Source organism: Manis javanica, chromosome 11 (genome assembly GCF_040802235.1).
Source record: "Manis javanica isolate MJ-LG chromosome 11, MJ_LKY, whole genome shotgun sequence".
NCBI lineage: Eukaryota > Metazoa > Chordata > Mammalia > Pholidota > Manidae > Manis > Manis javanica.
In genome coordinates, this window is record NC_133166.1 from 19,851,388 (window position 1) to 19,876,926 (window position 25,539).

The 25,539-nt window shown below is 54.0% G+C and overlaps 2 protein-coding genes and 1 long non-coding RNA gene across 9 annotated transcripts in view; 2 read left to right on the top strand and 1 right to left on the bottom strand.

Annotated features, from left to right (window-relative positions):
- GDPD5 (glycerophosphodiester phosphodiesterase domain containing 5) overlaps nt 1-12,760 on the top strand; it is a 77,289-nt gene extending 64,529 nt beyond the window's left edge. For 6 of the 7 annotated variants that reach the window (XM_073216004.1, XM_073216005.1, XM_073216006.1 and 3 more), the window contains 8 exons: nt 1,995-2,077; nt 3,911-4,061; nt 4,587-4,805; nt 5,633-5,790; nt 6,076-6,223; nt 7,440-7,522; nt 10,154-10,266; nt 11,774-12,760. In XM_073216004.1, coding sequence (XP_073072105.1) covers nt 1,995-2,077; nt 3,911-4,061; nt 4,587-4,805; nt 5,633-5,790; nt 6,076-6,223; nt 7,440-7,522; nt 10,154-10,266; nt 11,774-11,922 — 1,104 coding nt within the window. In that variant the 3' untranslated portion in view covers nt 11,923-12,760. The other variant, XM_073216007.1, reaches the window with a different exon arrangement.
- On the bottom strand, nt 1,498-17,749 carry LOC140844369 (uncharacterized). The gene is made up of 2 exons (XR_012122570.1): nt 17,589-17,749; nt 1,498-1,663 (listed from the first exon to the last, which is right to left on the bottom strand). It is a non-coding gene; the product is annotated as an uncharacterized lncRNA (long non-coding RNA).
- KLHL35 (kelch like family member 35) lies at nt 17,357-23,983 on the top strand. Its single transcript, XM_037026261.2, has 6 exons — nt 17,357-18,486; nt 19,535-19,719; nt 21,366-21,484; nt 22,149-22,337; nt 23,332-23,520; nt 23,651-23,983. The coding sequence occupies exons 1-6, from the start codon at nt 17,597-17,599 to the stop codon at nt 23,837-23,839; spliced, it is 1,761 nt and encodes a 586-aa protein (XP_036882156.2). The 5' UTR covers nt 17,357-17,596; the 3' UTR covers nt 23,840-23,983.
- Nucleotides 23,984-25,539: the final 1,556 nt, after the last annotated feature.

The following is a 25,539-nucleotide window of genomic DNA, read 5'->3' on the forward strand; positions in this document are numbered from 1 at the left end:
GGGGCCCAGGAAAACCTTGACCAGTGGTTCTTAACAGAGGCAGTACCACTTCTCACTCCCATGGGGCACGGGGACTTCCTGAGAGCCTTTTCTTGTCACAGTGATTTCAGAGTTCTATGGAGTGGTTGAATTTCAGGGTAGTCAGGGCAGGCTGTCCAAGCAGCTTTTGAAAGGCTATGTTGAGTCTGACAGGGCTGCAAACCACTCTGAGATATTCCCCAGTTATGTGTGGTGAGTGTTATTGTGCCCGTTTTTGAGATAAGACTCAGAGAGAGACCTGTACACATGAGCTGGACCTGTGCCCTCCTGGCCTGCCCTGGAGGCAGCCAGCTGGAAAAGCATGGCTTTGGAGTCAGAGGGATCTGCATTTGGGGTCTAGTTTTGCCACATGCTGCCTGTGTGTCCTGTGAGGTTGCCAGTCCCCTGTGAGCCTCATGCCCGTGTCTTTTTCTAAGGATAAACTAGAAGCAAAGCCCTCCCAGGTGGGCAGGGCCCAAGATTATAGCTTCTCTTCCTCCTGACCCAGATTGTTTACCCCACCTACTGTGGAGGACAAGGGACCAGCCAGTGTGCTGAGTGGGGTGGGTGGCCCCAGCATGGATTGGTCTTTTTAGTAGAAAAATTTCAAACATTCACAGAAGTGGAAAGAACCATATAGTGAATTCAATACCACCTTCAACATTTACCAGCATTTTGCTATTCTTGTTTCATCTACCTCCCTACATTTTTTTCTTCTGCTGTAATATTTTAAAGCAAATCTCAGATACTGTATCATTTTGCCCACATATACTTTATAATACATCTCTAATGCATTAAGGATGTTTTTTAAAAAACACAACCACAGTGCTGCCAATACACCCAACCAAATTAATAATTCCTTAGTATTATCTAATACTGAATCCACATTCAGTTTTCCTTTCTCACTATAAAAAATATCTTTTTATAGTTGTTAAAAGTCAAGATCAAAACAGGATCCACATAGTGCATGTGGTTGTCATATCTTCTAAGTATCTTTTAGTGTGTAACAGTCCCCCTCCCTTTTTTCCATGTGCTGTTTATTTGTTGAAGAAACCGAGTCGTTTGTCCTGTAGAATTCCTCCTATTGTTAATCTGGCGGATTGTGGTTTTGAGGCACTGGCCTGGAACTCCACTGTGTGTCACTGAGAGTGCACACATACCGGTGCCTACACCTGTGCCTATCATTCTGACTCTGGGTTCTCAGAACCCCAGCTGTTCTTCCATCCCTGCACCTGGTCCTGACCCAATCCTTGGTGTGGTGCTGACCCCCAGTGGCAGCAAGGGGTATGACAGGGCCCTCAGACCAGGCAGAACTAGGGAGACTTAGAATGCTGACTCTGCCAACTGAAAGGCCCCTCAGAGAACCGTGAATATACACCCCCAAGGGGCAAATGGGGAAACTGAGACCCACAGGAGAAAGATGCACCCAAGGTCACAAAGCAAGTTAATGGCAGAGTCAGGGCTAGAACCAGGCTAGAACAGAGTTAACAGTTGTCATTTATCAAGTACTTATTGTATATCTGGCAACATGCTAGGGGCTTTTAATCCATGTAGCAGTCCAGGAGATGGCCTTTTCATGTCTCTGTGAGGAAACTGGTCATCCTACTGAAATTGATGTCCTATCTGCCCTCTCCAGGATCTCCGCCTAGATTTAGGGTATAAGCAGAGGAAACATGGCATTCAGCCCCAGCCCAAGACTAAAAAAAGCCCTCCTGCCTCCCACCCCTACATGTATATCCATCAATACCAGCTTCCCCTTCCCCAAAAAACCTGTGTGGCAGGCATGATTTAACAGATAAGGAAACTGAGCCTCAGAGAAGCTGCATGGGTGCCCAGGGTGACAAAGCTACTGGTTGGAGGAGTTTAAGTTAGAACCAGGCCTACTCCAGCCTCCCAACATGGAAGATTTTCCATTTACTGGGGTGTGCATATCAGTTAAATCTCAGCTCTCCCCTCACCACTCCCTCCCTTCCCAGCTGGCCCCAGAGCACACACTGATGTCCTTCCGGAAGGCACTAGAGCAGAAGCTGTATGGATTACAGGCTGATGTCACCATCAGGTAGGTATGGGAGTAGGGAGAATGGCACTGCCTCCCGTCCTTACCTCATCCACATCTGGGGACCTGCTGGAGGAAATGCATATCCCAGAGCTTCAGAGATGGAAAGCAGAGGCTGGATTATCCACTACTGGGCAGGCACTCTGTGCAAATGAATCTTGTGCCAACTCCAGGATATAAAGTAAAGAATAGATGCTCTTGGTGGAAATGGAAATTATGTTGTTCAACCATTATGGAAAGCAATATGGAGGTTCCTCAAAAAACCAAAAATAGAGATACCATTTGACCCAGGAATTCCACTCCTAGGAATTTACTGAAAAAAACAAGATCCCTGATTCAAAGAAGACATATGCACCCCTATGTTTATCACAGCACTATTTACAATAGCCAAGATATGGAAGCAACCTAAGTGTCCATCAGATGAATGAGTAAAGATCTGGTACATATACACAATGGAATATTATTCAGCCATAAAAAATAAAACAAATCCTACTATTTGCAACAACATGGATGGAGCTGGAGGGTATTATGCTCAGTGAAATAAGCCAGGCAGAGAAAAACAAGTACCAATCATTTCATGCATTTGTGAAGTATAACAACAAAGCAAAACTGAAGGAACAAAACAGTGGCAGACTCACAGACTCCAAGAAGGGACTAGCGGTTACCAAAGGGAAGGGGTTGGGTAGGGCGGCTGGAAAGGGAGGGAGAAGGGGGTTAAGGGCACTATAATTAGCACTCATTTATAGGTAGGTCATGGGGAAGGCAGTACAGCATAGAGAAGACTAGTAATGACTCTATAGTACCTTACTATGCTGATGGACAGTGACTGCAATGGGGTGGGGAGGACTTGATAAGATGGGTGAATGTTGAAACCCCAATGTTGCTCATGTGAAACCTTCATAAGATTGTATATCAATATCTTAATGAAAAAAAATAGATGCTTTTGGTTCTAGCTGGAGTGGGAGGTTGGGACCTGGAGTCCTCCCACAGATCCACATAAAGGAAAGGCTAGATCTATATGGCTCAGCAAGATAGAGCTCAAACAGTGATAGTGAAGTAAGCACTTGATTGAGCCATATGTTCACTGTGATGTCAACTATATTACCACATAAAAGATGATTTATACATTTTCTATATGTAGATACATAAAAATGTATTAGTATAAAGGACAAGAAGAATCCACACCAATCTCATAACAGGTTATCTCTGAGGAGGGGAGAGTAGCAGGGCTGCCATGTATAAGTTGCACAGATTATGTGCTCAACAAGGGTACCATATATGTGAGGATACTGTTCCCAGTGTACATATCATAGAATCGTGTACTTTCTGGCAGTTGGCAATAGCCTTGAGGAAGGGAGTACAGGTGCCTTTCACTATTCGTTTTACTTTTGGCAGCCCCCATGGGATAGACCAGGATGGTGATAGAGCAGAATTTGTCAAAGTGGGCTGCTTTTGCACTGATCTCATTACGGCATCACAGGGACTGGGTTCTCAGCCAGATTCACCACTTACTGGCTTGTGGGCCTTGCACTAGGTACTTCCCTCTCCCAGCCTGAATTTTCCCATTATCAAATGATGTAGCACTGCCATCCAAATTTGCTAAGAGAAAAGGCCCAGCCCTCTGTCCTCAGCAGTCCCTACGCCATCTAACCCTTACAGAGAACCAGAGGGAGGCACCCACCAGCCCACTGTCCCCCATGTGCAGGCCTGAGGCCCAGGAGGCAGAGCCTGCTTGTGTCCCCTCGTGGGTGGGGACAGCGTGTGGTATGTGTGATCACTGGGGGTGGGGTGGGCATCTGGGTGGATGGTGACTCAGTGGGCCCACCCTTCCTGCAGCCTGGATGGCGTGCCCTTCCTCATGCATGACGCTACCCTGCAGCGCACCACCAACGTGGAAGCAGCGTTCCCCGAGCTTGCCCGCAGGCCTGCCTCCATGCTCAACTGGACCGTCCTGCAGAGGCTCAATGCTGGCCAGTGGTTCCTGAAGGTCTGGCTGCCCCTGTCCCAGCCTTAGGCATGGAAAGCACAGGTGGGGATCCTGCAGAGTGAGAGAGCCAGGGGTGGCCATCAGCTCAGGTGACCCCTGCCCCCGAGCCTCCTTGACTCAATGCCAGGCCGGTTAGCAGCCTCCCTGGGCTCCTGCCACTGTGTCCCAAATGCCCTGGCTGTCACTGCTCGCTTTGCTGCTGTGTCTCCCACTGGAGAAAGTTGACATTGTTGATGATAGTTAAATTGTTTAGTCTGTAAATCTCTGTGGAGGGAGGTTGGTCTGAAATGCTACTTAAGGGATAATGTGCTGGGGTCTGGGAGACACTCCAAGCAAATGATTCTTTTAGTAAGCAGGTTGTGGGATAGATTGGGTGGGGGTCCCCTAGGGTCATCATATCCATTTCCCTTACACACATATACCAGAAGCCACTGGCAGTTCAGGGGGCTCCACACTCAGTAGCCAGGAAGGCATTTGGCCCCAGAGGGCTGGCGAGGCAGCCATGTATGTCCCTGTCTCTGCCAGACGGACCCCTTCTGGACGGCCAGTTCGCTGTCGCCCTCTGACCACAGGGAGGCCCAGAACCAGTCCATCTGCAGCCTGGAGGAGCTCCTGGAGCTGGCCAAGGGCAACGCCACGCTGCTGCTCAACCTGCGTGACCCGCCCCGAGAGCACCCCTACCGCGGCAGCTTCCTCAACATCACAGTGGAGGCCTTGCTTCGCTCGGGCTTCCCCCAGCACCAGGTGAGCCTGGTATCTTGGCCCTGTCAACCCTGCTCCTTCAGGAGCCCCGGGATCCCAGGCCTGGCTGGAGCAGGACTCGAGCCTAAACTCACCACACCCCTTCTCCAGACCTGTCTCCACATTTGTAAATGGGGGTAGCATTCCCCCCTGATGGAGTCACTGTGAGGACAAGAGGGAAATGGGAAAGTGCTTTAAAATGTACAAATGGTGGATTAATGATTGTACATTGAGCACTGACCCCCCTAAATTGAATTTTATTGTTGTTAACAACCATTTGATCAATAAATATGAGAGATGCCCTCTCAAAAAAATAAAAAAATAAAAAAAATAAATTTGAAAAAAAAAAATGTACAAATGGCAGGAATGGTCCAGATTCTCCAGAAGACTGTTGCTTGGCAAAGTTGCCCACCTCCTTGTGGTATGATACTTGGAGACCAGATGAATCTGGCACAGCTTAGGATAACCCTCTAGGCCCTGCGGAGTCACTGGTGTTTGGGTTCTGAGTCTTGCAGTGCCAGGGTCTGGAAGGGAAGCTCCCTGAGTTGTTGCCAGAGCAACAACTCTGAGTTCCTGCCTGTCACCTCCGACAACTCCCACACCTTGTCCCAGGTGCCTTCCCCTCTCTGGATCATGGTGAGTTGGGAGATGGCAGGCAGGATGACTTGGCTGGAACCTAGTCATCCTCTGATGATGATCATTACATGTAAGCTTTCACTATGCACCAGGTTCTGTCTCTTTCAGCCCTTCCAGGTGCTCTAAGAGGGAGAATCACTCTAACCCCATTTGGCAGAAGAGAAATCTGAGGCCGCCCCCTCTCCTGCCTGCAGGTCATGTGGCTGCCTAGCAGACAGAGGCCCTTTGTGCGGAAGGTGGCTCCTGGCTTCCAGCAGACATCAGGCTCCAAGGAAGCGGTCACCAGCCTGCGGAGAGGCCACATCCAGTGGCTGAACCTGCGCTACACTCAGGTGTCCCGCCAGGAGCTCAGGTGCCCACCCTGCCCCACCCTAGCTCACCCAGAGGGGGGCAGGACTGAGCCCCTCTGGGCAGAGGGCTGAACCCACAGACTCATGATTCAAAGAGGAAAGGTTGAAGAGTGTCAGGCAGACTGGAGTTTGTTTCTGAGGTTGGTCCTCTGAGGGCAGAGATTCCTTCCTCCTGGGAGTTGGGATGAAGATGGCATTAGGTTGTGAAGGGCAGTGCTCTAAGTCTTCCCACACTGGGCCTGGAGGTCCAGATCCGAGGGCTGACAGGTCTGTCCCCTGCCCCACAGGGACTATGCATCTTGGAACCTGAGTGTGAACCTCTACACGGTCAACGCGCCATGGCTCTTCTCCCTGCTGTGGTGCGCGGGCGTCCAGTCTGTCACCTCCGACAACTCCCACACCTTGTCCCAGGTGCCTTCCCCTCTCTGGATCATGGTGAGTTGGGAGATTGCTGAGGGGCAGTGGGCCCCCGGGGTGGGGGACAGAGAACCGCCTGTGGCACCTTGGGCCAGCTGGCAGGCAGGCTCCATGCTGGGGGCGCCTTGGTGAGGTCTCGGGTTGTGGACTATAGGCTTGAGGCGTTGAGGAAGATTTTCAGGGCCTCTGGGTTCTGCACTAAGGTGCAGGGAGGTGGTAGGAAACTGGATCCAACCCACAGGGAGAAAAACCTCACTTCAGGGCCCTAGAGAAATAAACAACTACTTGGTTTCTTTTATTTTGAGGTTATCTTATTTTATTTTATTTTAAAGGAAGGGAAAGCATTAGAAAAAGAAGGTAACAATAGGACAAGACCAGGGAACACTGAAGTCTGCTCAGAGAATACAGCCACTAAACCATTTTTCAGTTTGTTGACCTGCTGAGTTCCAGTCCCAGCTCTGCCACTGGGGGCGTGGGGAGCCCCTGACCTCCTCCTGTGTCCCACCACCCACCACCTTCCTGAGGATGTGAAGGCAGATGGCGGGTCTTGTTTTGGCTGAGACAGTGCCATGGTCAAGGACTCCGATCAGGTTATAGACGGTTATGTCCATCAACCTGCACTTTGTCCCAGGCTCAGCTCAGACTGGGTGAAATGACGCACTGACTGGCGGCAGTAGTGGAATTTTCAGGCACACTGGAATTTTCAGGCCACAGGGGTGGACCAACAGCAAGAAGTGCCCCTCACCCTGACACCATCTCTCCCACACAGCCACCCTGAGACTGATGGGGTTGGCGGCCTGGCTGCACCAGAGGCATTGCCCTCGCTGGGCCCCCAATCTGGTCCAGGAGGGATACATACTTAATCCTCTGCAGTGACACATACTTAACCCACAGGATGCCACACACCTTACACCACTGCTAGTCATGTCACACTGTTGCACTCAGCTATGTGTTTTTTTAAATTATTCTGCTCTTGCTTTGAGCCCTCTTAAGGACCTAAATCTCCCAGGCTTAACATGTACCACCTCTACCCTGAACACTGCACAGATCTCTTACTGTGCACGTACACACCAGGCCCAATGTCCAGAGCCCAGTTCTATGAAAGATAATCTCAAGCCCCCAAGCCGCCTCCAACCTAAGGTGACATGGGGTCCTCCTGCCCGTGGACCTCAGTCTGAAGCCCTGGTGTGGACCAGCCATGACCAGAAGCTGCCTGTGGGCCTTCTGTCCACAGCCCCCGGACAAGTACTGTCTCCTGTGGGTCACCGCCGACCTGATCTCCTTCACCTGCATCGTTGGCATCTTCGTGTTCCAGAAGTGAGTAGGCTCTGACCCCTTTCCCCAGCCTACCCGGGGCCAGGCCTTGCAGCCCTCACAACCCCCTTCCAGACAGGCCAACCTCCTCCAAGTCCTGGGCCAGGAGAAGGCCTGACCAGGCAGCCTGTCCAAGGCAGGGGGGCCCCTGGTCCATCCTCAGCTGGCGCTGGGTGGCTTCTGGAGTGAGCACCTGGCCAGGAGCCCAGAGCCAAGGTCTGCCATGGTTTGCCATGTGGACTCTGGCAAGTTCCAGTTCCTCTGCAGCTTGTCTTCTTGCCCGTCTCCAGAGCATGGGGCCCCAGCAGCACCCAGCACTCGGTTGTACCGTGCTGGAGACCTGCTCACCCCTCAGGTCGGCAGCTGGGATGGTGGTTACAGTGGGGAGGCGGGCTTGGGCCAGGGGAGGGTTTAGGGCCAGGCTGGGACCCCAACGGGCCAGGGTGTTGTTCTTGACTGACGTGCTCTCTCTGTCCCAAACCGCTCTGACCCGGCGCGTGTCCCTCCTCTCTCTCCCCAACCCTGTCCCCCTCTCTGCTGCACTCTGGCATCTTACAGCTATCACTTGATCAGGTAATTCTGGTGTGGTCTTCCTCCTCCTGTTCCTCTTTCTCCCTCCTTGCACCCCCTTTTCCAGTTCCTTCTGCAAACCAGAGCCTGTACCTGGGTCAGGCTCCCTAACTGGCCACCCTCCCCAACAACCCCCCTCACCTGTGCTCTCATCCTCTCCGTGGCTTTTCTCCCTTCTCTCTGCCCAGGCACCCGCCCCTGCTGGCTGGGCACTCACAGGGACCTGTACCCTGCCCCGGGCGTGCACCACCAAGTTTTGTCTCTCCCCATGCTGGCTTCTCCCTCCAAGTCTGCCTCTCCATCACTCTCTCTCATCCTTCCCTGGATCTCTCTCCCGTCTGTCTCTTTTTCACGTTCTGTCTCTGCTCATTGCCTGCCCCTCTGCCCCTCACACACAGCCCCAGCTTCACTGGGGAGGACCCCATGGTGGTGGAACTTTCGGTCCTAGACGTGCCTGGCCACAGAGACCCTGGCCTGACACGTTCCCCTTGGGTTTAATGTTAGTTTCCAAAATGAGTTCTAGGTCCCGGGGATCCAAATCCCCCTTGATCCTTCCTGAGTCGGGCTTTCGCTGACCAGCATCTAGGACAAGTTGTGCCCCCTTGTTGAGGACTGAGCCCCTGAAAGGACACATACCCAGCCCTTTCTTCATTCTCAGTCAGCAGGCATCTCCCTGTGCTGGCGGCAGCAGGAAAGGCCTTTGCACAGAGCTCCCGGGGTGCGGAGGAGGCCGGCCATGACGGCCCAGGTGCTGGGACGCACATGCTGGGCCTGCTCCACATACAGCCAGGGCAGTGGCATTGTCCTCCTGGGGGTTGGGAGAGGACGGATGGAGGAGGGGACCCTGGGGGAGGGACTCCTTCCATTCATTCATTCAACAAATGCTATGGGCACCTGCCACCCAGCAGGCGATGAGGGTTGTGCCAGGGACACAGTGATAAATGAGACCCAGTCACCACCCTCAAGGACGTGTGGAGTAGCCAGCCCAGCCAGAGCTCAGGCTGCCTTCCCCTCTGCCTCCCGCTTTTCCCTTGTCTGCCTGCTCTGTTCATCCACCCATCTGCCTGTATGTCTGTCCATTTCTGCTGCACTGACCCCACCTGGAAACAGTTAATTCCTCAGGGAGTCTGGGTTCCCTTCACCCACCCCAGCAGGGCTCTGCCCTGGGGGGTTGGATTCTTGTTTCCAAGCTGGCCCCTGCTTCTCTTGGTGGGAGTGGGGGTTGGGGGGGTCCATTTAATCCTTCTGTCTAGGTCACAGGAAAAGTCTTAAGTTCAGAGGCAGAGATCTGGGTCTAGTTCAGAGGAACTACAACCCAAAAACTGTCCTGGGCTGGGCGTGGGAACCTGAGCGTCCTCAGCTCGGCCTGGCCCGTGTACCATGCGCAGCTCCACCTCTTGGCCCACTCGATTAATTTTACCCCCTGCCTCAGCCATCAGAGGGATTAATGCTGCAGCCTGTCCCTCCCCATGAGGAGGAGGGACACCATACTCTGCCAGGCTGTTGGTACAAAGCAGCATCTGGTCCCACCCAAAGTCACTGTAACATCCTTGCTCTGAACCTGTGACTACACCCACCCCCCCGATCCTGCTCCACTTTCCTTCACATCCTCTCTGGGGTTTCCCCACTGGCTTCACTCAGCCTGCTACTGATGGAGCTCTAGGAGACATCAGCTCAGACTCCCCAGTTCTGGTGTGTACCCCAGAGTGGGTCATCAGAGTCATGCCTGCTAAGCACCCCCCCAAAATCTGTGCCATCCAAAAATGCCAGGTGCATAACTGGGGGCTGCTGAGACTGGGCTAACCAACCCCAAACCACTTTCTGGGTAAGGGAAGCTGACCTTGGGTCCTAGAGGCGGGTGGGGAACAGGAGAGCCCTGGCTGAGTCGGGGGGCTCTGATTCAAGCCCAGCTCTGCCCTTCTCTGGGCCTCAGTTTTCCATCTATACAGTCAGAAGAGTCCCCTTGTCTCTCAGACCAAATCCAGAGAGGCTCTGAAGGGGGCAGGATCCCTGCTCCAAGGAAGGGTGGGGAGGGACCTGATGCCCACGGGGCCATCTCTACAGGTGGCGCCTGGGTGGCATACAGAGCTACAACCCTGAGCAGATCATGCTGAGTGCCGCAGTGCGCCGGACCAGCCGGGACGTCAGCATCATGAAGGAGAAGCTCATCTTCTCAGGTGTGCAGCCCTACAGACAGGCTGAGGCAGGCACTGAGCTGTTCTCTGCATTCTGCATGTTCCCATGCAACACATACAGGCAAGGACATGGCACAGACACACGTATAACCACCCAGTTTCACGCCCACACGTGAGCAGAGGCACACATACAGATACAGAAACATGCACCCCTCCACATCCAGTCATCTACTCCAGATCCTGTAGCCCAGTGGCAGTCCCATGGGTGGTGGGCAAGGGTAATATGCAGGGGTGGGGTGGGGGGCGGAGTCTGCTTTGACAGCCCATCGCCTTCTGTCTGGTTCCTATACTGACCCAGAAATACTGATTGCACCCCCCTTGTTGCTAGCACCTATTGACATCCCTAGTCTGACCGAGCAGGCAGCCATGTAAACACACACAGTGGACTGAGTAGCATAAGAGCGCTAAGAGATGGGTGGGCTGAGCCAGAGTTGGGTGCAGAAGAGGAGAGAGAGTAGTCAGAGCTCGCTGGGGCAGTGAGGAAGGCTTTGTGGCCCACTATGCAAGGGAAAGACATGGCTGAGATGAGAAGAATGGGTAGGAGGGGCTGGGTGGTGAGTCTGAGGTGCGGATGGGTGGGGTGCCTCCCGTGGTGTCCCCCAGCCCTCTGGCCACACTGGGGAGTTTCTGGGAGAAGGGGCCAGGCCAGGGCATCTGGGGTCTCCAGGTTCCTGCACAGTGCCAGGCCTGGAGAGGTTGGAAGGGGTGCGTAGAATGAATGGACGACAGGAGACCCTGACAGGCCGTGTTCTACCCATCCAGACCCCACTCTTCTGAAGTGCCCAAGCCAGTCACTGAGTGCCATGTGAGTGCAGGCTCTGAGGAGTGAGCCACAGCCTCACCTGCCCACTCCAGGGTGAGGAGTCCTCTCGAGACCCTCAGCCCCACCAGTGCACCCCAAGTCTCCTGACAGGGGGCTCACTACGTTCAGCAGACCTTTTCTGCGCTTCTGCTGTATATCCACTGTGCCAGGCTCTGGGGGCTCAGATGCCCAGACCCCATCCTTGTTCTTGGTGTTTCAGGTGATGGGGCCACAGAGAGTGACCGTACAGGAGGTGATGGGTCAGGGGGAAGCAGGGACTAGAGAGGCCAGGAGGAGGCCCCATCCCAGTCGAGGGGGCTCAGGAGGCTGTAATAACAGATGAGAAGAATTGAGCCAGATTTTAAGAAAAGCAAGTATTGATGGGGGTGGGGAGTCATTCCCAAGAGAGGGGCCAGTACGTGCAGAGGCCCTGAAGGGAGCAAACATGTGGGAGCCAAGATCGGGGATTTCTGTGGCTGGAAGGTGGAGCTCCAGGGAAAGCAGGCTGAGGTGCGCCAGAGTGCTCACAGAGACCAAGGAAGGCCTTGAATGACAAGCTCAATACTAAACCGCCACCAAGTGGCCTAACCAGGAGTTGTTACAGGCCACCCTTCCCACCCCATCTGCCAGCCATCCTCACTGACCTGTCTCTCCCTGTTCACATTCTGCCTCCCTCTGGCCCAGCAGAGATCAGTGATGGCATGGAGGTCTCCGATGAGCTCTCTGTATGTTCAGACAACAGTTACGACACATATGCTAACAGTACGGCCACCCCTGTGGAGCCCCGAGGGAGTGGCAGCCGAGCCAAGACCCTCATAGACCAGAGGAGGCGTTAGCTGAAGACCTGTCTGTCCCAGCCTGCACTTGACATGGAGATCAGGGAACCCAAGAGTGCTGGCAGAAGCGCATCTGGACTCGGAGTGCCCAGGGAGCTGGCTCCACAGCTGCCTCTTTGGCCCCAACTCCTGGCCAGCCATGGTCTCTCTTGGAGGGGGCTCCCCTCTCCCCTGAGGCCCAGCAGGACCAGGACTCCAGACTCACATGCCCCTGCAGTGCTGGGATACCTCCTGGGAAGTTGAAGGCCTCAGGCCTAGTCCTCCCTCTGAGGCCCTCCCTTGAGCATCCTGACTTGGAAACTTCAATGGGTCACTGGGCCATGCCATGCCCTCCAGGGCAATGGAAGATATGAATGCCCGTATGTGTCCATCCTCCTGTCTATGCTGTGAGGCAGCCGACTTCTCTGTGTTCTCCTGCCTCACGGACCTGGGCTGAGTCCTGCCCCAGCATCTCTGCTCTTCACATCAGACCCAAAGCACAAGGAGGTTTGGCCAGGAGGACAGACTGCTGCAGTGGTGGAGACCCTCCCCCGACCAGCCTCCCACCACTGCAGGCCTTGCCCCAGGAGAGGGCCTGAGCTGTGTCCGCTGGAGTACCTGGAGATGGCCAGAAGAGGCTCAGAGCTTCTCAATCCCAGGCCCTGGGACAGAGTGGCCCTGGAGGTCCAGGAGATCACAGGCTGACAGCACCTCAGGTTCCCACGTCAGAGGCCATATGGCAGGGGCCACCTCGGAAGAGTATTCTGGGCAGGGTCAAGGGTGGGTGTATTGCCAAGGAGGGCTACAGTGGAGCGAGCCTGAGGGGCCTTGGCCAAGATGATTAAAGCTGCCATCTTGACTTGTGTCCTTCCTGAATTTTCAGTGGGAGGGGAGGGACACAGCTTGCTGGAACTGGGGTTCTGTTTTGACCCCATGATGTGAGGAAGAATTCTCAGAAATGAATGGGAGTGTGGCAGGTTGGCTGGGCCCCAATGCTGCATCACCACGGCACCAGGGGCTCCCTAACAGCCCTGGGTTTAGGGACCAGTATCCCCACGATGTAGTGAAGGGGACGGCTTTGGAGAGGTGAACTGATCTCCAACGCCACACAGGTTAGAACAAGCGGAGCCAGAATCCCACCCCAGCTCTGACCCAGGACGCGTGTGTGTCCTCTGAAACCAGCAGGGAATGGCAACACAGACGGGGAGGAGGCGCCTGGGTCCAATGCAGGGCTGGACAGTGGGACTAGCAGGCACTCTCATGGCCACGTGAGCCTCCAGTCCATGGAAGGACAGGCTCTCGGCCCGGACATGCCTCCCCCCCATGGCAGAGGTTTGGCTTTGACTTCTCAGGGCTCCAGGCCTGACTGAGAGGGCCCACCCCAATTCCGGGCACAGTAAGGCACCCGGCCTGAAAGTCAAAACATAGCTCCTTGGACCACAGATGTCCCTTCCTGTCTTTCAGCCCCTGGATCTCCGCCCTCCGCCCTCCATGAGAAAGGGTCAGTAGTGTAGTCAGAGCAGGTCTTTAACTGCTGCCTTAGCCCTAAGAGTCTGCGTGGCCCTGAGGGTGTCCTAAGGGGGAAGAGGGGATCAACCCCAGCTCCAGCCTGCATTAAATAAACATGGTGCTTCCTGGGATCCAAGGGATGTATCTCTTCTCTAAACAGGGGTCTTCTGGGTAGAATTCTTGGGGTCTAAGCAGTTCTGGCACCTTGGAGGAAAAGAAACCCTTCTGTAATGCTGGAACCCAGCCTCAGATCCCCATTCCTCCCTAGGACAGCCCTTCTGGGAAGTGAAGGGGTTCACCCCCTTTTCCCCTACTGAACATCTGCCAGGTGCTTTCCTCCCCGGGGCAGAGGTCAGTTCCTGCCTCTCCGGGCTTGAAGTATGAGTGACACCTGAGCACACTGCCCTACCCAAAATGCAGTAACCTCCAGCCTCTGGCAGGCCCACCCAGACAGTGGATTTGACCTTTCATGCCAGCCCCCCCTCCCTGTCCAGTCAGTGCCCAGGCTCTGGCCATACTTGGGCAACTTCAGACATCCCAAGGTCTTGAGAGGGGTTTGAGGGGGCTGGGAGTTCTGAGTGCAGCAGCCAGTCAGCATCCCACTCTCAAGAGGGGCCTACACTGTACCTGCCCCCCTGTCCCCCCAGTAACATACACAGTCCCCTGCTTCCCCTCACCCCAAAAGATGGGACGGAGGATGGAGACCATCCCCAAGCTAGGCAAGCAGCTGGGCCTATTTCACGCTCAGCTGAGTCTACAGCCTGTGGTCAACCCTGACTCCTGTGCCTTGGCCTGAGGAATCACTGAGAACCCCACCTTCCTGATGCCCTTCCCATGCCCTCCCCCTTGTCTGCAGGACAGTCTGCCCACTCACAGGGAACAGAAGATGGGGCCCCTACCTTCCTGCAGCCCCCTGCAGACCCACTTCCTCCTGTGACCTCAGTAGCTGAGGCCTTGTCCAGACTGAGCCTACCCTCCATCTCCTTCAGGGCCCTCCTTGAACCTTCAGCTCCTCTTTACCAAGTATAAAAGGTGCCCGAACCTCTACATCCTTTAACACACATTTACTCCCTTTTTAGGAGGCCCATACACCATTCCCTGGCACAGGGTCCATGGAACAGACTCTCCCCACAGGCCTCAGGACATATACTTGGCCAGCATCACAGTGACCCCTCCCCAAGCCTCCTAACACTAACTGCCCTGCCTGGGACCTCACTAACTTCACACGGCATGCAGCTTTCACACACACCCTCTTGAGTCACAGCAACCCAGTCAGGTAGGCAGAGCAGGAATCGCTACTATCCCTCCAGCTGAGATAGAGCCAAGACCAAGGGGTGGTAGGTGATCTCCCTGGTGGTCGTGGCAGTGCCTGTATGGGCTCTTGTCAAGGCAACCTCCTCCTAAATGGCTTCCCTCTTTCATGAAGGCCAATCCCCTCGCTGCACAGACACTAGGTCCTGGGGCCCTTAGTAGGGGCAACAAATGATCTGGCACCAGCCTATGGGGTCTCCTCCCTCTGGTCCATGAGGCCAGACCTGCCCTAGGCTGCTGCCACCTCTCCACCCCAACCAGGCCTGCCTAGTACCACCATGCCCTGACTCACTCTTCCCCCCACCAAGGCAGGCGCATTATTGAGTAAAAACCACCTTGACTCAGACCATACCACAGACACAAGACCACACACACACATAGCCCGTCATGCACAGAGAGACCCCATCATCCACAGAAATGAACAGTCACATAAAGAAAGACACAAAGAGAGGCACACAGGCATATAACCAGACACACGAAGTCCCATAATGACACGTCTGCTGTCAAGCAGGAACAGATGCGACACAGTCACACAGAGGCAGGAGGGAAACCTAGAACACCAAGCTGTGCACTCACATTCTTAGTCACGCCTACAGCACATGATCACACCCACCCCAATGCTACACAGTCACCATGTCCCCATGCACTTTCACACTCACATACAGGTACCCTGATCACCTAAACACTCAAAACCACTACACCGTCTCCCTGGGGCAGCCCTCCTAATCCATGCGTCATTCAGGGGCACGGCCAGTGACAGGTCATCCCCAATCCGGGTACACAGATCTGAGGTGCACACACAGTCAATTCCATGCTTACTCCCACCTCCCTTCCCTCCCAGGGCTGGTCCAAGAGTGGAACAAAAGCCCAGCTTCCCCTCCTCTTCCCTGTCGCCTCTCCCCTCCCCCCCTCTCCCCTCCCCCCCCAGCGTCCAGCCCCTTTGTCCTCCTGCAGCTGAGCCCGAGTGGGAGTCTGGGCAGAGCAGCAGGGACGTAGGAGCCCAGGCAGCCAGGGGTGTGGGCGGCGGTACAGACAGGAGTGTCAGTGCAAGAGCAACAGCACCTGAGAGAGGCCATGGCCAGGTAAGTGCCAGGTGTATCCGGGACTTAGGACACAGGGCAGTCCCACCTCTGTGGTGTCTATGAGTCTGAATGTGTTTGCATGAGTGCGTGTGGGTGTGAAAAAAAGGGTGCATGTCAGCTTCTGGGCTGGGTTCCTCAGTCTGTGTCAGGACCCTTGGCTTGAGGTGCCTAGATTCTTCGCTGGGATGCCAGATGAAGCCCTGCTGGAGAATCCCTAGTTTACAGGTCCAACTGGGGGTCCTCTGGCTGCAAATCCCCAGGGTGTAACGGGGTCTGATGTCCCAGTGTGTCCACAGTGCCAGCACAGCAGACAGCCACAGAATAAATGAAAAAGTACTGGTGTACTTCCCAGGAGGGAGCCCTCTCCCTTCCTTGAGGCAGCCCCTTGTGCCTTGGGACATCCCTGCAGGTAGAAGTCTCTCTGTCTTCCAAGACCTGCCCTCTTGGACCTCAGCTCAGAGTGGGGCAGCTTTCTCAGCCAGAAGAGAATAGAAAGGGGCAGGGTGCTCTGCTGACCTCTCCCACCTCCCTCGGCTCGTCTGGGGCTGCTCCACCAGTCATGCAGAGTGTGCAGCCAGGTGGGTTCAGGGCCCAGCACCAATACCTGGGCAAGGAAGTTAACTTCCTGGGACCCTGCCCACCAGAGAGCTCATTTCCTGTGGTGCTGAGACAGGGTACCCACCACCCAGAATGACCCACGCCAGAGCAGTGAAAGCCAGACTGACATCAGGTCATATCAAACCTCCAGGGCAAAGCAGCCTCAGAGCAGGCAGAGCGGGTGGAATCAAGAGACTGGAGGAAGAGGCAAGGGGCAGAGGGTAGGGCTTGCTCCCCTAGAGAAAGTTGCCATGAAAGGAGGAAACCCCTCCAACTGTGTTTAGTGCCCTTTCTATGAGCTCCCCAATACTCTGTACTTTCCCCATGGGACGCTCATCGCTGTGAGCTCCAGAACGGCAGGGATTATGACAGTTTTGCTCACTGCCTGGCACAGAAAAAGCTCTCAATGAATACTAGCTTAATACATTTCATTCTACCTTGAGCAGGTATTAACTGAGCACCTACTCTGGGTCAGATCCTGTACTGTTGGGGGAGGGGCAGACATTAAATAGAATGATCACGGTTCAATAGGGAGCACCTACAGATCAGCAGGAGAGAGAATGGGGTGAAGAGAGGGAGGTAGAGTTACACACACCCCCAGCACACACACTTAGTCAGTGTGCGGAAGCCTGAAACCCTTCACCAAAGACTACAGCTCCTGTCAGGAGGTCCTCCCTATCCAGATTTTTGTGCAGGTTCCCCTGCCCGCAAGCCCTGCCCCTTCAGACCCTGGAGAGGTAAAGGCTCCCTGCTGTTTGTAATCAGTGGCACTGCTCTATCCCTTGTGGGAGTCCCTAAACACTGTCTACGCTTCTGTAAATTCCTCCTTTATTAGACTCTTGTTCAGATTACCCCACGTGAGAGCTTGCCATCTGTCTCCTGCCTATACTAACAGGAAAAAGCCTAGCGAGTCTGAAGAACAGAAAGAGCAATATGGCTAAAGTGGATAAGCAAGGGAGACGATCTTACAACTAAGGCAGAGCCTAGCCCTTCAGGGAGCCGGGAACTAAAAGGTTAGGACTCAGGATGGGTGGATGGAGGAAGAGCCGCTGAACGCAGAAAGCGGACGGTTACGTTCGTGCATGCCTGCATGAGTAAACTACTGAACGAAGCAATGCATCACAAGGAGCCTCTGGCCCTCTAGCCGGCCCCAGGCAGGTGCATTTCCCGTCGCCGTTCGTTTTCTACCTGGCAGGATGCTGGAGGGCCCAGGGGCGGAGGAGTCGGAGCCGGGCTCTGAAGAGCCGTGTGTGGAGTCCTGCCACGCGCAGCGCGTCCTGCAGACTCTCAACGCTTACCGGCGGAGCGGCACCCTTACCGACGTGGTGCTGCGCGCTGGCGGCCGTGACTTCCCCTGTCACCGCGCGGCGCTCAGCGCGGGCAGCGCCTACTTCCGCAGCCTGTTCGCGGCCAGGCAGGTGGAGCACGTCCTGACCTTGGTGCCAATGGTGCCGGTGGTGCCAGTGACGCCCGAGGCGCCGGGCGCTGGGCCCGCCGGGGCGGCGTCGGCGCTGGCCGTGGTGCTCGACTACGTGTACGGCGCGGATGTGCGGCTGCGCGCGGAGGAGGAGGCGGCCACCGTGCTGGCGCTGGCCGAGCGGCTGGGCGTAGCGGGCCTGCGCGACGCCTGCGCGAGCTTCCTCGAGGGCCGCCTGCGCGCCGCCAACAGCCTGGCGCTGCGCCGCGTGGCCGCCGCCTTCTCTCTCACCTCGCTGGCCGAGCGCTGCGGCCGCGTGCTGCGCCAGGCCTTCGCTGAGGTGGCGCGCCATGCCGACTTCCTGGAGCTGGCGCCCGACGAGGTGGCGGCGCTGCTGGCGGACCCGGCGCTGGGCGTGGCGCGCGAGGAGGCCGTGTTCGAGGCGGCCATGCGCTGGGTGCGCCACGACGCGCCGGCCCGCCGCGGGCAGCTGCGGCGCCTGCTGGAGCACGTGCGCCTGCCCTTGCTGGCGCCCGCCTACTTCCTGGAGAAGGTGGAGACTGACGAGCTGCTGCAGACCTGCGGCGAGTGCCGCCCGCTGCTGCTCGAGGCTCGCGCCTGCTTCATCCTGGGCCGCGAGGCCGGAGCTCTGCGGGCCCGGCCTCGGAGGTACTGCCCCCGCCTCCTTGCTTCGAGTCCCTCATAATTTCCCCGTTCTTCAAACACTCGCTCATTCCTCTGCCATCTTTTAATTCACTCAACCGTGCCTGTTCAATTAAATCCAGTCATTCATTCAACAAATGTTTCATGGGCTTGGTGCTGGGACTCCTGCCCTTGAAGAGTTCACAGTTCAGTGGAAGAGATGCACACACCTTGCACACATTCTTTCTCTTGCCCATCCATCCGTAAATCCGAGTGCTTTCTCTGTGCAGGTCTTCTGTTGGGTGCCCTGGGCTCAGGAGTGATTTGGAAACACCCTTTCCCTCCAGGAGCTCAGTCGACTAAGGATGCAAATAGGCAGGGCCTGGCAAAAATGAAAAGGCTTACTCCCACCCCTGGAACGCCAAACCAGGAGACGTTGGGAGGAATAGTCCAAGAAATGAGTCACTCTGTCAATGCTCAATATTTGTCAAAGGAATTAGGTAGAAAACTAGTGGCTAAGTTTTGGAAAATCTGCCGGGGGTCAGAAGCCTGAATGGTCAGTGAGTGGGGAGAATGCGTTCCCGAAAGGGCGGCAGTTCAATCGAAGCAGTGATTCGGGGCTAGGTTTAGGAAATGGTTACAAGAGGAGTGAGGCAGCAGAATCAGCTAGTAGTTGGGGATGGAGGGCAGAAAAGGATGAAGAGAATGGTGGGAGCCAACCTGGGCTTGAATTCCAGCTCTGTCACTTATTGGCTGCAAGTCTTCAGGCAAGCCACAGTCTGTGAGCCTCGGTTGCCTCCTGTCTAAAAGAAGTACTAATCTCTGCCTAATAGAACTGCTATGATTAAAGGATGTGATGTTTCTAGGTGAGGGCTCTGTAAAGATTCTTTCCTTGTAACTTAGAGGACAGTAGAATGGGGTAAGGATTAGTTACCCTATTCCTATCAATAGCCAGAGCGGGCCAGGGATGGAGGAGAACGGAAGGGTAGCAGAACCGTACAGTATGGGCAGAGAGAGACTGAGAGGGCTGAAACTGGGTGCGGGTCAACGGGCTTTGGGCTTATTCCTACACCAGATTCATGGACCTAGCTGAAGTGATCGTGGTCATTGGTGGCAGCAATCGCAAAGGGCTCCTGAAGCTGCCCTTCGCCGACGCCTACCATCCAGGGAGCCGGCGCTGGACCGCACTGCCCACCCTGCCGGGCTACATGCGCTCAGAGTTCGCCACCTGTACTCTCCGCAATGACGTCTACATCTCTGGTGAGGGCGAGACCACAGCGGGGGGCCCCCACAGGACTGGCCCATCACCTCCCGCACTGCCCCTTTGTTTTCCCTCCGTCTGGGAAATGGGGGAGGGATTTCTCCTGATAACCTAGTTATTGGCCGAAGTGGTGTGTAGTCAGCAGAAGCCAATTACCTGTATGACTCCACTGTGTATTCAGCAAAATCTGCTTCAATTCATGAGTATTAATCATTTTTCTATTTAGCCTACTATAAGCAGCTAAGTTGTCATTTAATCTTACCTTTTTGCAGGGAGGTTAAGAATTTCCCTATTGTCTCAAAAATGGCAAAGCTAGGAGGAACACAGATTGGTCTGATACCAATGGAGTGTGCCCTCCCTGAGATTCGGGCCCTAGAGACTCAGAAAAAAAGAGTCCCTGCTCCCCTGGAGTGCCCTGGGGAGAGGAAGAGAGAGAGACATCACTTTACGGCCAGGCTTTTTAGCTAGACCTTGACAGAGGGAATAGCACAGGCAAAGGCATGAAGGCAGGAATGTGTGGAAAGGAACCCTGAGTAAGACTTGGGCCTCCAAAGTGCAGGTTGAGTGTATCTGGGAGAGGAGGGGAAGCTATTGTAGATGAGGCAGAAAGGGAGCTTGGAGTCAGACTAGGGAGGGTTTTGATTCCAGGCCTACCTTTACTGTACTTAATGTTGTAGGGAGTTACGTGTGCCTGGGAAGGATAAAGGACAGAAGAATGAGCCAGGAAGGCCTCTGGGACCATTCCGGGCACACTTCATTACTGGACAACTTATCCAAGGCCACTGATGGTCTCTGAGCAACATGTATGGCCTCTGCTGGGTACCACTGGGAATATACAGAGGAAAGCACTACATGAGAGATGTGACTTGGGCCATAGGCTCAGGCTGAGGATTGCAGTCAGCGTTGTCCCTAAGAAGCCTGCTCCTGAGGAGTGGGGACCCCAGGAAGAACAAGGAGGGACAGTCTACAGCCTCCGTCCCCAGTGCCTAGATGCACACCAATGCTGAACACAGGCGACTGGAAGTTCTGGTCTGGCTGCTGCTTCAGCAGTGAAAGGTCACATGGTCTTCAGCAAGTCATTCCTGGTCTCTAAGCTTTATCTGAGTTTCCTATCCGTACACTGGGTACAATAATCCTAATACCTCATGGAGGGATGAGAACAGACATGAAACCCTGAAGGTGAAGGCAGAACTGAGGCAGGATTACTGGGTCACCCTCTATCTACCCTTCCTCATCCCATTGCAGATGGGCTCTGCTTTCCCTCTGCCTCAGCACCTTCCTGATGTTTGTCTCAGGCACCCTCTGCACTCTTAGGTTCAGTAGAATTCTAAGTGCACCCCCCTGTTTCCCTGAGCACAGAGCTTGGTACACCATGACAGGGCACCCAGTAAAGATCAGCTCCTTTTCCCTGAATCTCTGCCCTCTCCCTGGACTCCCTTGCCCATTGTCCTCAGACTTCCCACCACTCTCAAAGCACACTGTCTGGGTCACAGGCCCAGAGCCTAACACTAGTCCAGGGGGAAGTCCTTTGTGCTGTCTACCCTTAACCCTTCCTTTGGCTCTAGGGTCCCTTGTTTCTAGCTCATTAGGGATGCTGTGGATAGCCAGGGAGCCTGAGGGGTAACAGCTGCTTCTCTCTCCCTAGGAGGCCACATCAACAGCCGTGATGTGTGGATGTTTAGCTCTCATCTGCACACCTGGGTCAAGGTGGCCTCGCTGCAGGAGGGCAGGTGGAGGCACAAGATGGTGGTTGTGCAGGGGCAGGTAGGGACATGCAACAGCTTCTGCCCTGAGAACCAAGGTACAGATCTATGGACTTCCTGGGGAAAGGCCCTCTAAGACCTTCTCTTTGTAAGAACGGATCTGAGGCACCCAAAAGTAAAGGGATTTCCCCAAAGTTACAAAATACTGCTAGTGCTAAAAATAATAGTGGTTACTGTAATAGTACAGTCTAGTGGTTAGAGGTCAAAAGTGGTCTCTGGGGGCCATACACACTAGGTTTGAATCTTGACTCTGCCACTAAAGGCCAAAAAACAGGAACAGCCTGCCAATTATATTTGTAAACTACATCCCAAATTCAATAATGCAAATAAAAGTGCTTCTTAGCATCATTTAAATGAGATGGCAAACTCTTAATAAACTATTATTATTATTATTATTATTATTATTATTAAGCATCAGCTTGGTGCCAGGAATTTTACAGATCGAATCTGCATATAGTACCCATCCTAGAAACCAGTATCATTATCCCTAGCTAAGAGAGAAAACCTGCTAAGGGATGTTCAGTAACTGGGTGAAGGGTGCCCAGGTACTGGGGTGCTGGGATGCACCTGGGATGGGTCTCTGGCCCTTACGTAGGGGGCGGTGGAACCCAGACCATAGATGGCCCTGACTCCCCGCACCCTCCACTCCTTTTCTTCACCTGCAGCTGTTCGCGGTGGGTGGCTTTGATGGCCTGCGGCGCCTGCGCAGCGTGGAGCGCTATGACCCCTTCTCCAACACCTGGGCGGCTGCGGCGCCTCTCCCCGAGGCCGTGAGCTCGGCCGCAGTGGTGCCCTGCAGGGGCCAGATCTACGTGATCGGGGGCGCCAGGCAGGGCGGCGTCAGCACCAACAAGGTGGGCACCGGGCCGGCGTTGGAGGCCTGCTGTGTGCTCGGCGCAGAGCTGGCGCTTTCGTGTGCCCGTCTATTTTCTTCCTTAATCTCATCAACAGCCCTATGGAGTTATCCTCATGTTGCAGGCAAGGTAATGAGTTGAGAAAGATTACCCCAAGGTCACACAGCAGGTCTCAACCCGAATGTCTGGCTAGTGCTACATGGGTCTCATAGATTTTAAAAATCGAGGGCAAGGGTGGTAAGATTAGTTAAAATGTCATTCCTCCATTAAAAAAAATATATAACACGATTGAAAATTTAGAAAACCCCTCCCCTAATGGCCTCATAGGCCTGTGGTCCTGGAATCTGGAGCTTCCCAAACTACCCTTCCTATTCTGACTCCATTCCTCCCCATGCCTTTCTGGGGCTGCCTGGGGGTACTGGCCTTTAGCACCCTCTGGTGTGACACTGGTTGGTTATAGGCCAGCCCAAGGGTATCCAAGGAAACACCAGAGGAGACAGGAAGTAAAGGAGCAGGCACAGGTACAAGTTCTCAAACTGCAAGGTGTCATGAACACCGTGAACCTGAGGAGTCGTGGAAAGCTGCAGGAATGGGCGCTGCAAGGCACCCCCAATGGAATCCTGTCATGACCTGTGAGCACCAGGAAGAGGGAAGAGGATTGACAGTGTACACACCTAGGGGTGCATCTCCATGGGGGACCTGCTCTGAGGACCCTCTATAGTGCTTATTCAGACAGTACCTCCATGTCCTGGGACGCAAACCCTTCCTTGGACCTTGAAACACGAGGGTTTGACAAAGGGAGTCCAGAGGTAGAGGCAGAATGTGGAACCAGACTGAGCACTTGAGGGCAGGGATGGTGGTTCCCCTGGACCTTCCCAGAAAGTAGCTCAGGCCTGGCAGACATAGACAAATGTGTTGTATGAGTCCGTTGTCAGAGAAAAGTGCAGGCGCTTGGCACAAAGGTTGCACCACTGTCCCTCCTCTTGCCCCCCAGGTGCAGTGCTTTGACCCAAAGGAGGACCAGTGGAGCCTGCGGCTGCCAGCACCCTTCTCACAGCGGTGTCTCGAGGCCGTTTCCCTCGAGGACACCATTTATGTGGTAGGGGGCCTCATGAGCAAAATCTTCACCTACGACCCTGACAGAGATGTCTGGGGGGAGGCAGCTGTCCTCCCCAGCCCTGTGGTAAGTGGAGGCTCTTGGCCATCGCCCGGGCACTGGTTCCATTCAGGAGGGTGAAGGTTTTGTCTGGCCTGGCCAACTAGGGACACAGAAAGCCCCAGGCTGTACTCTGTAGCTGTGTTTGTTCCCCCAGGAAAGCTGTGGCGTGACTGTGTGTGATGGGAAGGTCCACATCCTTGGAGGGCAGGATGATCTTGGGGAAAGCACCGACAGGGTCTTCACCTTTGACCCCAGCAGTGGGCAGGTGGAGGCCCAGCCATCCCTGAAGCGCTGCACCAGCTCCCATGGCTGTGTCACCATTGTCCAGAGCCTGGGCAGGTGACACAGACTTGGATAGCCTGAGTCAGGAGTCAGAGTGGGAGGCAGAACTCAGGCCCACCACTGCTCCCCTCATGGCACCTCCATGTAAATAGCCCCTTCGCTGCCCCACTTTCTTGTAGAAATAAAACCTCCTTCAAAGGTTGGGTCTGTGTTCCAGCGTCAGCCTGCTTTGCCTGCAGAAGTATGCCCGGTACCTGCTCCCTGCTTTGGCTCTTCACAAAGCTCCTTCATATGCTACCTCATTTACCTTAATAATAGCAATGTGGACCTTTAAAAAAATTTTTATGTATAAATTATAAATATAAATCTATATATACAAGTATATATACAAAATGTATACTAAAATATTTTGTACAGTTTGAGAATATGTGTTGCCAACAACCTTAAGAAATAGATTGTTACAAATGCCTTTATAGGCCCCTCTATTTCCAAGCCCATACCTTTCCACACTTTTCCCAGAGGCAATAACTATCCTTATATTTAAGATTATTAGCACTTAAAAAAACTTCTAGTGAACTTCTTCTAAAACTTCTAGTGAACTAGTTAATATCTGTATTTTACAGAGAAGGAACTGTCTTAAAAAGATGAAGGAACTGCCCAAGGCCACATTTTCAGTAACTGGCAGAATCTATGACTCCTAAGACTTCATGAAGTTTCAGAATGTATGAGGCACTTCTGGTCAAGATGGTTCTTTCTAAACAACCACCCTCTCCAATTCAAACACTTAGCAAAACTAGATAAAAATTAACAGCCAGACAACTAAAAAGACAGAGGCATAGGCTTGTAAGTAAGCGTGGATAAAATTAAAGTTCCTGTGACCAGGATTCTAACCTGGCCCTCGTTGGCTAGCTCACTACATGTGTGGGGCAATACATTGCTATTGACTTTATATAAAGAGCTCCACCCAATGCTCTGGGTAACACGGTGGCACAGCTGCAAGGCTGCAGGAGAGCAGAGCAGAAGCTGAAGTGGTGGCAGTGCCGAGGACAGTCAGAGGATGGCTGTGCGGGCCAACAGGCCCAGAAGACAAGAGACCAGCTTACTGCATGCAGAGACTCTGAGTGAATGGGGTTCTAGTGACTGACCGTGGAAATAAAGCTGGGTATAACCCTTTCACCCCAAGAATGTTCTACTATCATTACTTTGGTCACACTGAATCCATAGTGTACTTGCCCGGGGCTGAAACCCATTGGCAAGACACTAAGCAAACATGTTCAAGAATCAGATATAGAATTGTTCTAAGACCATGAGGAAGGCAGAAACTGTAGTTCAGACTCTGGGATAAAGGCCTTAGAAACAGGATTCCAAACCAGGTTCACAGTTAGAAGCCAGAGCCAAAGTATAGTTCCCCAACTCATCAAAGACACTGAAACAAAACAGAACAAACATAGCTGTGGAAACCCAAGCAACCTTGGGGTCAAACTGTGGGCCCAGGGTGATGGGTGCTAGAGGTCTGGGCCCAGCCAGCCAGGCTCTGCACCTGGATCCTGAGATCCCCAGTGTCAACAGGGGGCACAAGTCCCTGAAGCCATTATAAGCACTTGGCTTGGTCTGGAGCTCTGGGGCAACATAAAACTGATAGGGATGAGTTCAGGGAGACAGGGAACAAAATATGCCACAGGGAGATTCTGTGAGGTAGAGGCCCAGGGGTTCTGTGCCTGTTTCTGAAGCCCACTTTATATAAAGAAGAGCCAGCCAGGC